This window comes from Vigna unguiculata, chromosome 8 (genome assembly GCF_037176805.1).
Source record: "Vigna unguiculata cultivar grain cowpea cultivar isolate G323 ecotype 2 chromosome 8, ASM3717680v1, whole genome shotgun sequence".
NCBI lineage: Eukaryota > Viridiplantae > Streptophyta > Magnoliopsida > Fabales > Fabaceae > Vigna > Vigna unguiculata.
In genome coordinates this window covers 21,571,165-21,585,642 of record NC_140799.1, presented here as the reverse complement: position 1 = coordinate 21,585,642, position 14,478 = coordinate 21,571,165, and the positions used below count along the sequence as shown (strand labels likewise).

General features: G+C 33.8%; 1 protein-coding gene and 1 pseudogene across 1 annotated transcript; one reads left to right on the top strand and one right to left on the bottom strand.

The window, feature by feature from the left end:
- Positions 1-927: 927 nt before the first annotated feature.
- Positions 928-1,823, bottom strand: LOC146884231 (serine/threonine-protein phosphatase 7 long form homolog). Its single transcript, XM_085665909.1, has 2 exons — positions 1,581-1,823; positions 928-1,509 (listed from the first exon to the last, which is right to left on the bottom strand). Exons 1-2 carry the CDS (start codon positions 1,806-1,808, stop codon positions 928-930), a joined length of 810 nt encoding a protein of 269 aa, XP_085522035.1. The 5' UTR covers positions 1,809-1,823.
- A 3,173-nt stretch (positions 1,824-4,996) lies between these two features.
- LOC146884230 (uncharacterized) lies at positions 4,997-7,558 on the top strand (annotated as a pseudogene).
- Positions 7,559-14,478: the final 6,920 nt, after the last annotated feature.

The window sequence follows — 14,478 nt, the reverse complement described above, 5'->3', positions numbered from 1 at the left end:
GGCCATCTTTTACAGTGGTGAGAGTAAATATTTTCTTGGCATGCTATCTAGGTAAAGGTAGTCAATTCTATTTAAGGTTGTGGTTCCTTGGTTTGAAAGTTGTGGAGTGCTCTAGTATAATAAGTAAAAATGGTTTTATTTGAGGAGTTGAACGCATATAATTCCTTTAATGCTGCTATTGATTTCGAAGATGGAAGGTTCTCTTTACGTAGATTTCCAAATGGCGTTACTCTTAACCATATGCGCATCATCATAAGAAGTCATTTGATGGGACCATCTGAGCCCCCACTCGGCCATCTTTGGTACCATGTCCCTCCTAAATTTGTTGTGCAAGGCATTGATGAGTTCCTTTTTATAAGGAATGACGAAGATCTTCAACATGCCATTCAGTGGCACACAATGATGGTCCTGACAACGACAATATCTTTTTATGTTAACTTCATGAAAGTTGAGAAGTGTGACAACTTTGTTCATATTTAGTTTTCTTTTATATGTTTTAACATTGTACTTTAAGATGGTTGAACTTGTTCACTTTATCTAAAGAAGTTGTTGTTCACTATTTAGCAATGAAGCATTTGGAATGATTAAGTTCTTGCATTACTGATGTGCGGATTTGTGTTAAACATGGCAAACTCTTACAAACACATAAAGATGACCTAATACATATGTAATACAATATTAAAGTACATATTTGTCCTTTTAATCACCGTAGTGGTGTCCAATTCCACACCGAGGTCGACGCCTGTTTCTAGTGGGGTTCCTCCTACGCACTTCAGGTCTAGGTTCTTCAACCTGTGAAGGTTGTCGTTCATGTTCCTCAACAGATGATGATGCTTGTGTGTAAGGATTGTGGACGTAGTAAATTGAGTCTTGTTGTGGTTGATGTAGACCTTCAAAGAAATTTAGACTTTGGGGATATGTATGCAACTACGGTTGTGCAGAAGGTGGTGTTTCAGCATAAGTTGCAAACATACTTGGTATGCCTAGTTCTGAGTTTGGTGAAACTGAATTCCTTGTTCCCTCCATACCTTGTGGTGAAGGAGGAGTGTTTAAGTCATGCGTAGTTTGTGGTGGTGGAGGGACATTTGTCGATGTTGATTGACGATGCATTATAGGATCATTTAACATTTGTGGAACTGACAAATATATACATGAGTTTGAAGTATACCATGACATGTACTCCATTGTGTGTTGAAGTGGCCCAAGCATCGGTACTCCAGTCAACGTAAGGTCACGCCGGTTATTCCATACCTGTATCCCTTGCACTTGTCTAGTAACCCATTTCTCATCTTGTCGCCCCCTCATGTTTAGTTTATGTAAATGATTAAGGTTGTTGGGTTCTTCAGGGATCTCTTGTGATAGGCGAAATTGTAACTTGACCCTGTCGGACTGGTGCCATTCGACAATGGCAAAACAAATTAAACTTGTGCATGACGTCCATATTACTTGGTCGCGATATGCTCCATCATCAATGATAGAGCCCAATCGCTTATAAGGAACCCAAATAAACTACAACAATCATTGAAAATGTCAATCATTAACTTACAACCATTTGTCAGTATACAAATCTAAAATGTTACCTGATTTTGTTGCATGTGATCTATCATTGCTCGGTATCCGACTAAATCATTGTGGGGGACATTTTTGTAGTTCAGTACTCGACCACCGCTCCATTGGCAAACTGGCGGGAAAGTTGGCGGAACTCTTGAAATGGGTGCAAGAAAAGGAATGCGAAACCATGCCCATGATTGTAACAATGAAACACATCCACCCATAGTCCTTGCACGTGCATCGGTTGCTCTGCACATCTCCTTGTACAAGACAACCAAACACGCTGAACCCCAACTATATCTACTAGTTCTTTGAAGATTACTCAAGTAGTTCAAGTACATTAAATGTACTTTATTCCCAGTTTTATCGGGCATTAAAACACAACCTATCATTCCTAATATATAGGCCTTAGCATGTGCATAATGACCTCAATACTAGAATTTTCATCTATAGGCAACAAATTATCCCTTAACCATTTCAGTTTTATCATAGAACCAATAATGGATTCCTCCTTTACTGGTGTTAAACCTAATAAGGTATCACACATCTCGTCCCAATCCAACATAGTTGGACCAATGATGGGGGTTCGTCAACACAAAGACCCAATTGAAGTGACACATCTTCCAAGGTTATGGTGCATTCTCCAGTTGGAAAATGAAATGTGTATGTTTCAAGCCTCCATCTTTCAACCAAGGCAGTGACTAAACCATGATCAACCTTTAGATGTCGCAATTTAGCCATACCGCCAAACCCTGCTTCTTGTATTACAGGCACAATACTTGGATGAGGTTCATGTATTGAGTGATAGTAAGACGACACAATGCTCCCTTCCGTGTCCTAAACCAAAAAAATAAAAGATGTGATTATTTTTAATAATTACGTCTGTAAATTAAAAATGCAATTAACATACCCGAGCATAAATGTATGTAGCATTGTGTTGTTGTTGTTTCCATAGCAACATATTGATTAACTCTTTGTAGATTTGGTGACGATAGCTTGAATTGAAAACAACAACATTCAACATTTATAGACAACTCAACACTTGCCAAGAGAAAAGTTAGCCGTTGGATTACACAAACGAATCACATTCCTTACACGTTTATTGCACAACATGATGGTGATTAAAGTCTGCATGAGGTTGATTAAAGCCTGCATGATGGTGACTACACAGTGCAGAGACCTTTTCAAAATAGGTGCTCAATACTAATAAAGGGTCATTAATGTGAATCTAACAAGGGATTAATGTGCAAAGACAATAGGTGCTTAGTTGTAAAAGAGGGTGTACACCGAATTCAAGTGAATGACTTTGTAAATTTTATTTGTTGTGTTAATGACAATAGTATTTTATGGAATTGAACCAATGACAGAAGTTTAAGATACGACAACAAATATTAAACCGTAGATAATGTCCTTGAAAAATAGGTACTTAGTACTTCAATAAAAGTTCCATTACACACAAATACTTTTTTTACATTGCACACACTTATGTCTTTATTGGAAATTAAGTACTAATGACAAACATTACTACACATAATTTTAAGACTTCCATAAACACATAACGAACTAAGCCTTAGTCATCGACATTACTGGTTGAAGCTGAGGTTGTTGCATCCAAATTGTCACCTTCAGCAGGATGTAGGGTCACAAAAAGCTTCATTAGGAGATCATGTGGGAGTGGAAGGAAGAAGGCAACCATGTCGCGAACATCATCATATGTAAGGAGTTTAATTGTTTCATACTGGTCCCAACGTCCTAACACAGGCTTGTGAAACCATACATCTTTGACTCTTCTTCCTTGACTGCAACAACGATAGCTTGCAATTTCTTCTTTCAACATTCGTAAATTCATAGTAGTTGACACATAAAAAGCACAATTAATGCGACCTTCGTAGTTAACAGCGACAAGAAAACTATTGTGAATGTTGTTTTCGTGATGGAGCACCATCCTTGTTTTGCTAATAAGAAGTTATGGTTGGGAACTGAACGACCTAATAATTTATAAGTGGATTGGTTACTTGATGGTAAAAAAAAAATGTTGACCCCTACATTATAGTGGGTTCACGTGACAAAGTAAAGTGGGATAAAGCCTGATTGACATTCATCGTGCAGTGTGTATATCAACTGTGTTTGTGATGTTGCTTTCACGTGATGACATTGACTAGAGTATACTACTCATCAGGTGCAATGCTTTTTATTTTAACCTGACATATCACATGCGAAATAATTAAAGTTGCAACACATAATGAAAATCACTACAAAACAAACCACTATGAAAAAGTCATTGGTTGATCAGCAAAGTGGATCTAAATCTTGTGCGTTCGATTTGTATACTTTGAATCTAAACCATTAACATAAACAAACAAAAATTGTCATTGTTGTATCCCACGCTGAGCCAATCAGGCTATAAATAATGCCCTTCATAAATTCATTCATCAATCTAATCAAGTCAGTGCGATATCACTCCTACCCCCCAATGACATTTACAACATTCACTATGTTAGTGTACTTCAATGGTAGCATCTATGTTGAAGATAATTATTCCGATACATACATTAGCTCCAACACGACATAGGTGACCATAACAAATACTATGACGTTGTCCCAACTTAAGCAGGCAATCCTCAGGGAATTCAATGGTGCAACGTTGGACGACTATGAAGTCGACTTACGTTACAGGTTACCGATCGTGTACGCTGTGTAGAGATGACGATGTTGAGTCCATTTTTTACATGAGAACGACAAAAACATGTCATCTTCCAGTTGAGATAATGACCTTTATTACAGCAAGGCATAGAAACGCAATCCATGACGAAGTTTATTTTGAATTTTCTAATAACTTCAACATGTCCCTCAACTTAGATTGAGGTTTATATTTTCTTATTTAAAGTATGTACTTTTATTTATGACGTTCTTCTTCATCAAATGTTTATGCAAATTTTAATTTCAATGAATTCGAACTTACATAATGAGGATGGTGAAATGCTAATCTCTTATAAAATGTAGTCAAGTCACATGCTAACATTAGAGGTCGTGCCCGTCACATGGGTTCATAATAATTTGTGCCACTCACATGGGTACATAAGAAGTCGTGTGAATCACATGTGTATATAAAAGCTCGTGCCACTCACATGATAACATTAACTCTCGTGCAAGTCACATGTTCACATAGTAGAAAGTGACATGATAACTTTAATTTCGGTATAAAAGACTACCATCACTTTCTAAAGTCACAATCTTAATCTTGCAATTTCTCTTCACTCTGAAAAATCTTCGAAAGTCAGGTTCAACCACAACCTAAGATGGAAGGGTCAATGTTTGTCTGTGTATACGACGATGGAGAAATCGGTAGTGACGCTCAAACTGGTGCCTACTTATTGTATCTGCAAAGACAATCATGATCCACATCCATAGAGGTTTAAGCTTGTCCAACCTTATTCGCGTAATAATGGAGAAGGCAAATAGAGATCCAAGGGATGGAGTTTCAATTATTCACTTTAAAGTTCCGACTAAAGTTTGTGGCCAACATGTGACATACACAACCACTCAAATCCAAGATGACGACGAATTGGATGGCGCTTTCGACATGATACATGCCACCCCAACTGTTACATCTATTGAACTCTGCACCACCTACAACTCAGGTACGAGATCTTCTGGAAATATTTCTTTAACACATTTTGATGCGCATCATCCACATCCAAACACTGAACCACAATAACAACTATTTGACCTTAACACTACCTACCTAGGGGATTGGGGAAATGATATACAATCATGCACCGAACTATTAACCGGTCCATCTACCTCAAATATTTTTTAAACTCCCACACATCACAACACCCAAAGGTTCTTTCCTCCAGTTATCGTAGAAGTTGAAAACCTAGGTCTACCTACAACATCCTTAGACGCATTTAGTGAAGATGAGGACAATATACTTTTTGATCAACATGATGACCATGACCAAACCCTACATGTCCACCCCATACAACAACAACACCCTGACCCTCAGACACATGTCCCCTATAACCCATCACAACACTTTGAATTATCTGAAGAATACAACCAGACCCCACACTAGGATTTTCCAAACGCATATGACCACCACACAATGTTGCATGACAACTTTGAGCACGATGTTGGTACACTAACCCAAGGAATGAGGTTCCAAACAAAGGAACAACTTCTGGATGCTTTAAATAGGTACCACATAACAAACCATTGCACCTACAAAACCACACACTCAAACACAACAATGTGTGCAACACGTGTGTCCTTGGAAATGTCAGGCAATATTACGTACAAGGGACCAAGTGTGGGAAATTAGAAAGGTTGAAGGTGTGCACACATGTGCCACACAACTCATAACACAAGACCACAAACACCTAGGCTCAAGAATAATATCTCAACATGTAAGACAAATGGTGGAGTCAGACTCATCCACACCAATTGCAACAATAATTTCTTCCATCCAGACCTCTATGGGATATAACACAACCTACAGAAAGGCATGATTGGCGAAACAGTAAGCAATTGAAGATGTGTACGGAAACTGGGAACAGTCTTACAACTGATTGCCGTGCCTATTACAAGCCATGCAAACTTATTTGCCTGAGTTTGTATACAAGTTGAAAACCAGTTCAATTACAAATGGGGAGGAGGTCCTATAAAACCAACAACACTTTCGAAGAGTGTTCTGGACATTCAAACCATGCATTGATGGCTTCCCATTTTGCAAACCAATAGTGCAAGTGGACGGAACCTTCTTTTACAGAAGGTATAGGGGCACCCTTCTAATAGCTGTTGCACAAGATGGGAGAAATAACATTTTCCCCATTGCATTTGCTATGGTAGAAGGTGAAACTGCCGAAACTTGGTTTTTTTTTCCTTAAAAACCTAAGGACACACGTTACGCCTCAACAAAATTTATGCTTAATGTAAGACTGCCATAATTCAATCAGTGTAGCATTCAACAGACCTAGTAGTGGCTGGACTGAAGGGAACTGTGTTTTGTATTCGATACATTGCACAAAATTTTACAAAAAGATTCAAGAATACAACTCTGAAAAAGGACCTCGTCAACATGGGTAAGTTATTACATGTAAATTTTTCTTTTTCATTTCTTTGGCTGTTAATTATTCACACCCATTATTAGAAAATAAATTCTTCTTATAATTATATTTGTAGCGTACGCATTGACGGAACCACGCTATAACTACTATTACAACATCATTAGAGAAGACAACCCAGAAGCAGCAGCTTGGGTAGACCAAATACCAAGGGAGCAGTGGTGTCTTGCATATGATCAAGGAAGAAGGTGGGGTCACGTAACAACAAATCAGGCAGAAGCAATAAAATCTATCCTAAAGAAGACAAGGAATTTGCCAATTTCATCTATAGTATTGGCCACGTACACTAGGTGAAACACATACTTCACGAAAAGAGGTACGCAAATAATTGCAATGGTCAATACTGGTCATGTGTACTCTGAATATGCGACCAACTTCCTACAAGATGCGGACTCCAAGTCAAACACGCACCACGTCGTTGAATTTGATAGAAATACCACAAGATTCAGAGTGGAGGAGATGGTGAATCCTAGAGAAATATGTCCTGTAGGAAATTTGTAGTCAGATTAGAAGAAAGGTGGTGCGATTGTGGAAAGTTTCAAAAAATACATCTACCATGTTCACATGTTATTATAGCTTGCAAGGATGCACATCACGATTTCAGCATGTACATAAGTCCCCATTATAGGCTGGATGTCGTCATGAAAGTATATGAAAATTTATTTGGCGAGTTAAGACATGAAGAATATTGGCAACCATACCAAGGGCCACAAGTTTGACCTTATCCTACCACAAAAAGAAGCGAGAGGGGACGTTCTAAATCAAGCAGAATTAGGACTGAGATGGACATTAAGGAAGGAAGACAATCAAGAAAGTGTTCCTATTGTAAAACTGAAGGACACACAAGAAATCATTGTCCTAATAACCCTACACTTAGATGATCCACATCAACCACTTAGTTTATGTTGTATTTTTAATTATGTTCAATAAATTTATACTTGATTCAATTCAATGCTACATCTTTTCTTATTATCTTTTATTGTTACTTATTTTACATAAACCAAAAACAAGTAACAAAATTATTTAAAATACAATAATGAACTGGTTTTAAATTATTTTAGTTATTTCCTTCATTTTTAAATTATTTTTTACAATTTTTAATGTTTATAATATACAAATTTTTAAAATTATCCAAAACTAAAAGATAACTATAATTTCAATATTTATAAACATCAATTAAAAATAATTAATACTACACAAATTATAAAAAAAAATTAAATTGACTTTAATATTTTCAAATTACACATAAAATAACTTACTACACAATGCAAAATCTATTTTAGAATCAACAAATTTCAAAAAGACAAAAAAAAATTATTTATTTTTCATTTTTTCAAATAATACCTAAAATAACTAAAAACACACTATTAAATCTATTTTTTTAAAAATAATTTTAACCTCTAATTCAACATTTTTCACAAAAAAAAAATAACTCTTAAATATATTTTATTTAAAAAAATCAAAAATCTTAATTTTTATTTATTTAAAAAAAATGAAAAAAAATAAAAAACCCAGTTTAGAATTCGGGTCCCTAAGGACCGAATTCTAACTGGGATTCAAAAAAAAATTTACTTTTTGTAAGGTTGAATTCGTGTCCCAGGGGACCGAATTCTCACCTACCAACAAAACCATGCTATTGGGGTAAATAATGGGAACAATGTGCTGTTTGGGAGATTAATAAACAAAACCGTGCTATTGGGGTAAAAAAATCGCTTCATTGCGTGTCAAAAAAGCTTTTGCAGAAAGTAATATAAAATAAGCATTTCTTATTTTTACATTGTTGCAACCATAAAGCTTTGCAATTTCAGTTTGGATTTTTTCATCATTTCATAATTGTTTTGAGTTGGTATTTAAATTTTTACCGTTGTTCCTCAACTGGTCAAGGGATTTTGTATCATTAGTATGCTCCTTCTCCAAGAGACATCACTTGAGCTTTCATTCTTTTCTTCTATATCTTTTGTTCTCTTATATTTCTTTTCCTCGGGTCTAATTATTTACTCTTTTTGAAATACTTTGCTAGTTTTGAGATCTTCGTTAAATCCGAGAAGTTCCCGTTGTATCCTTCGGGTCTTGCGCAATACATTGCAGAGAAGTCCTTAAGGATAGTGAATATACACGTTTTAGAAAGTGTTCTTTTGTTCGAGATTTGTTAGCTACAACAATAGAAAATAGTGCCATTTTCAATAACAACTAAGCTACATCGTCATCGAACTTATTGAAGAGGTTAGTTTGTAATTTTTTTTCCTCTTTGAGGTTAGGAATGGTGTGGATGGAGTCACTGTGTATGAATGGAAATTTAAGGTTTTTGGCAAAGTTTCCTAATGAGAGACTTCTATCTAATGGACCAACCACTAGAGCCATTACTAGTAGGATATAAGAAGAATGGACATTCTCATAGCATGTAAGACCCAAGATGAAGTTCACAGGGCTAATGAGGATGTGAAGACCTAGCTCAGGACTTAAGATTTAATTTTGGGTTTTGTATTATGATCCTAGTAGAATAGGATTTTCTTTGGGCCATGTATTGGGTTTTGGAGGGCTTTTAGGCCTTGGAATTGTTTTGGATCAAAAGAGTTGTGTGCCTACCTTGTTAGCCCTTTGAGGAGCACGCAAACCTTTAAAGGATTTTAGATTCTTCACGAGCTAAGCTTGTCCACCAAGCTACTCTTTTATGTGCCTAGGAGCAAGCTCCATGTGACTTGCTTAGTTGGCAAGGCACACCTTCTTCATACTCTCTTTTTTGCCCCAATTACCACATTCTAGATCCTTTTTCCTTCCATTTTTCTAGACAACCTAGCCATCATTTTCTCCTATAAATGGAGAGCTTATGGTCTTCTAAAAATATTCATGAATATAGTAGAAAAACTCTATTCAAATGCTTCTAAACAGTTTTCCTTTTATGAATGAACTTAGGCTAGGGCTCTCCTTAGTGACTTCCTCTAGCCTCCTTCCTTGAGTGTTGGCCTAACCACTTCATCCTCTCTATACTTTGCTTCCACACCCATGGAAGCCTCACCAATGCCACATGGCTTATCCTTGGTTTTCTCCTTGAGGATAGGCTCATCATTTCCGGGTTGTACAATTTGAATTTGAATTAAAATTTTGGAAAACATAGATTATAGATTGTACACTTCAAAATATACTACGAATTCGAAATTATATTTTAGATTATATAGCTCAAGATTATACAATTGAAAGTATAGTTTTGGATTCGAAATATATTGAAAATTAAGAAATTTGAAATATATTTTTCTTAAAAATGCATGTTAGATTGTGTAATATGGAATGTATTCCATATCCAAAACTATATTTTGAATTACACAATCCAGAATGCATATTTTTTCAGAAATAGTTTTTTCAATAGTAAATTAGTTTTATTTAATTAAATTAAGGCTTAATTATTGATTTAGTCCTCTAATTTGTTGCTTTGGTTAATTTTGGTCCCTTTATCATTTTTGGATTCAATTTAGTCCTCCATTTTTTTAAAAGGGTTCAATTTGGTCCCTTTATTATTTTTTATTCAATTTAGTCCTCTTTCTTTTTAAAAGGATCCAATTTTTTCCTCTCCAATTTGAGACCAAATTAGTAATTAAGTTTAATTACAACTTATGTATACATGTTAAAATAATTTTTTAGAATTTATACATCAAATCACTCCACCTAAGTGTAAAAAATTTAAGTATTTAGGTGGAGTGTAAAAAATGAAATAATTTTAGTATTTAGATGGAGTAATTTGATGTATAAATTATAAAAAAATATTTTAACATGAATATATAAGTTTTAATTAAGCTTAATTACTAATTTGGTCTCAAATAGGAGAGGACAAAATTAGATCGCTTTAACAAAATGGAGGACTAAATTGAATAAAAAATAATAAGAGGACCAAATTGACCCTTTTTGAAAAATTGGAGGACTAAATCGAACCTAAAAATGATAAGAGGACCAAAATGAACCAAACTAACACATTAGAGGACTAAATCACTAATTAAGCTTTAATTTAATTAAGAAGTAATATGACTTTATTGATTAATGGATTTTACAATATGCATATGGCCAAGACAAGATGAGGGTTATCTCATGGAGATGGCAGACATGGAGCTACTTCATCATTTCATTAAGGGGACCTTGAATGTTCAGGTTGATGATAATGTGATTGATGTTGGTGTCGTTGATGCAAGTGTAGTTGGAGTGGATGTGAAACATGGATTCCGTGGTGGACTTAGGGATTGCATGTTGTTGGTGAGCTTTGGAAATCATGTTATAGTTAGATTGTGGGAGGTTGAGGTAAGTAACAAATCCTTTGTATTTAATTATTATATTTGTTAATGTTAATCAATTTACAATAAAGAACACATTTTTTAAGGATTAGGGAGATTTGATGTTAGTCTCCCATTGTCGAATGTTGAATAAGCTAGGAGCACTTATGCATCAACTTTAGCAACATCCTTAGTATAATTGATATGTCCATCAGTAGACATATTACTATAAGCATCATCATACTTATTAGTAGATAACTCAGTGTGATGTGATTATGTTCTATCCATCCACTGTTTCATTTCATTGATCTCTTGTTGATCTTCCTTATTCATCTTCATCATTTCAGTCATCATATTCATGAAACTTTCCAAAGTGACATTTCTAACTGTATCATTCATTAGTTGACTTAAATCTTCAAACATTTGTTCAGCTCTAATGACCAACTTTAGAAGCATATCTTCTATTTCATGACGAAGTTCTTTAAATTATGGAGTTTTAGGAAATCTTTGGTGCGATTGGCGGGTGGTGTTAACAGTTACAAGTAATTCTATAAAGTTGTTGTTACTTGAATCGTTCAACATATTAGACATTATTTACTTATTTTCATACCACTCTTGCTTAATATTTTGCATCGTTGATCAACTCACAACCTTTTATCCACGACCTCTAATATCTCTATAACTTCACCCATTAGTATCATTGGTTGCTTCCACTTATTCTGGTGGTACATATTGTTGCTGAAAACTATGTGGAACATATGGTTGTTGTGGATAGTATTTGTAATCCATTTGAAAACTACATTGTTGATTATTTTCGTATGAAAAATGATTTTGCATTTTTGAAAGAGGTTTTCTGAAAAGAAATAAGTTGAAATCTTATTGAGTAGACTTCCAAGAAAGAGAGGTGCATCTCAATGGAAAACTTAAGTACCTTATGTTTCCTTAGCCAAAGTGTTCCCCAACTAGTTCTACAAATTTCCCAACAAAATTCCTCAAACAATAATTATGAGAAAAAATTACCAAATTTTAAAAAAAAATTAAAGAAAATAAAATAAAAAAAATATTAGAAGAAAAATAATAGAGAAAAAGAAAATATCAATGAGAAACAAAAATAAAATAAAAACAATAAAAAAATAAGAACTATAATGATAAAAATTATAGTCATGTCTTCAGCAACGCCACCAAATTTGATAACGCTGTCGTTGACGCGATCAAATTAATATTAATTATCTATCACAACTTCAGTATTGTTTAAAAAACAATCAACAAAATAGAAAAGGTAATGTAACTAAAAGTCATCTCTCAACGAAAACGAAATTGATTTCTAACAAATTATTTCTTATAAAAACTATACAAAGAGGTTAGTCAAATAAAATGATATTGGAAAAAAATAATATAAGGAGATAAAGATAAAAAGATATAAAAAAAACTATGACAAAGAAAATATATTGATTCCATTGCTTTTTCAAAATAGTTTCATCATCGGTTATCTAAAGATTATTGCTTAATTAGTTATTGTTGTAGATTTGCAAATTAATCAATGTAAAGTCTCAATTAATTTGTTGGCATTCTCACTTTTAACCAAAGTATAGTTTTAATTAAAAGTGAGAACGTTTAGATTTTGCATAATAAATTCAATTAAAGTACAGTCTCAATCAATTTTTACCATGCTTAATCATGTCTATTTTTTTATCTCCTTACCAAATAAAAAGCCTAATTAATCAAAGTAAAGTCTCGATTAATTTCACTTAGAGTAAATACCTTTAACCAAAGTAAAGGCTCAATTATTGGTAAAAACACATTTATTCACATGAAAGTTTCTAAATAAAATCAAAGTAAAGTCTCAATTAGATTTAAGAACCCTTCAACTCATGTGATTAGCATGCATATAGATTTAAACACTTCGCTAATTAGCCAGCATGTAAAAATCATTACTTTTTATGTGATTCAAAGACAAAAGACATAGATGAATGAAAACAACAACAATAATAAAAAGACCAAAGAAATTATTTCATTCTAACTTTAGAATCCATAATGAAATTATAGTGGAACCAACCCAAAAAGCTTAGTCCTCCATGAAATCAAAATAACATCAAAATAAAAGTAGAGAATGGAGGGAGAAAGAGGAAGAAATTAGGCCCCCATAAAGGGTTCCTAAACTTCGAAGTTTCGAGCTTCTTTTTTCTATTTCCGCTTGGTCTCTTTGTATAGGACTTGGACTAGGCTTTTCAGTTGCTAAAATCTCTCAAATATCTTTAAAATAATCATAAATATCATTTATCTTTATAGTTTGTTGTGAATATTTAAAAATATTTGGAGAGATATAGTCAGTTTTAAAAATATTTGGCAAATATAGTTGGTTGATAACTTCTGATATAATTAAATAAAGTAATTACATACCAAATAATTTTTGCATTATTTTCTCAAATTACCCCTTTGCAAGGTCCAATTTTTGTTGCATGTTCCCTCGTCTTGGCTTAGCCATACTTCTTTACTTTTTCAAGCTTTTCTTGCATTCTTCATGTAGCGTTTGGCTTGGATATTTGTGATTTTGATAATTTTTTATTCTTGGATTTATCTTTAAGGTGTCATAAAGCTTTAATCAATTTATTTCCACAACTTCATAAGCTCAACTTTACTACAGTTGCACTAACACACATCAAAATAGCCAAAGAACATTTATGCAATTAAAAAGTTATTTTTAATATGTTTTTTTATCTCATGCTCAATAAACCCAATTTTAAGAAATCCAAATTAAGTCAATCTTTTAAGAACAAAATTCAATTAAAAATTAATAATTAAATATTAAATGAGGTCAGCCCGCGGACTGCATAAAAATAAGGTTATCTTGCACTTATATATGTTTGTTACTTTCCCTATAAATTTCTGCATGGACTTTCGAAATTCTTTGTTAACCGTTTTATGTAAGGGAATGAGTAGTACTTCATGTGTAAACAATGGGATATGTTAGGTATAAACAACACACTTCATTCATAAATGTTGGAATGAGTGTAGTGTAGCTAAGATTCCACTTGTATACGTCGGAACGAGTGGGAAGCTAAAAAAATTAATTAATTTTAGGTTGGTTAATTTATATACTTGTTTGCTTAACTATAAAGGTAAAAAAGAAAGAGTAGGATTTCGCATGTAAATGTTGGAACATATGAAGTCTAAATAGGGTTTTACTTGTAGACATTGGAAGAAGTGATAGTCTAAACAAATTAATTGAAGTTTGTTTAATTAATTTGAGATCTATGTTTATAGATTAAATGAATGATAACCACATGATAACCAATGAAGAATTCAAATATTGAAGAGATGGAGAATCATTACAAAAATTCTATATATTAATTGGGGTTTATTAAGAGGGGTTAAAATAACCTAAGTAAATTACACTCGTAACAGGGGTTTTTCAAACCCTTGAAAAGTAACAGAGGTTTTAAAATAACCTCAAGTAATTACACTCATAACAGGGGTTTTTCAAACCCTTGAAAAGTAACAGAGGTTTTTTAAATGACCCTCACATTGAAAAGTAACCCTTGAAA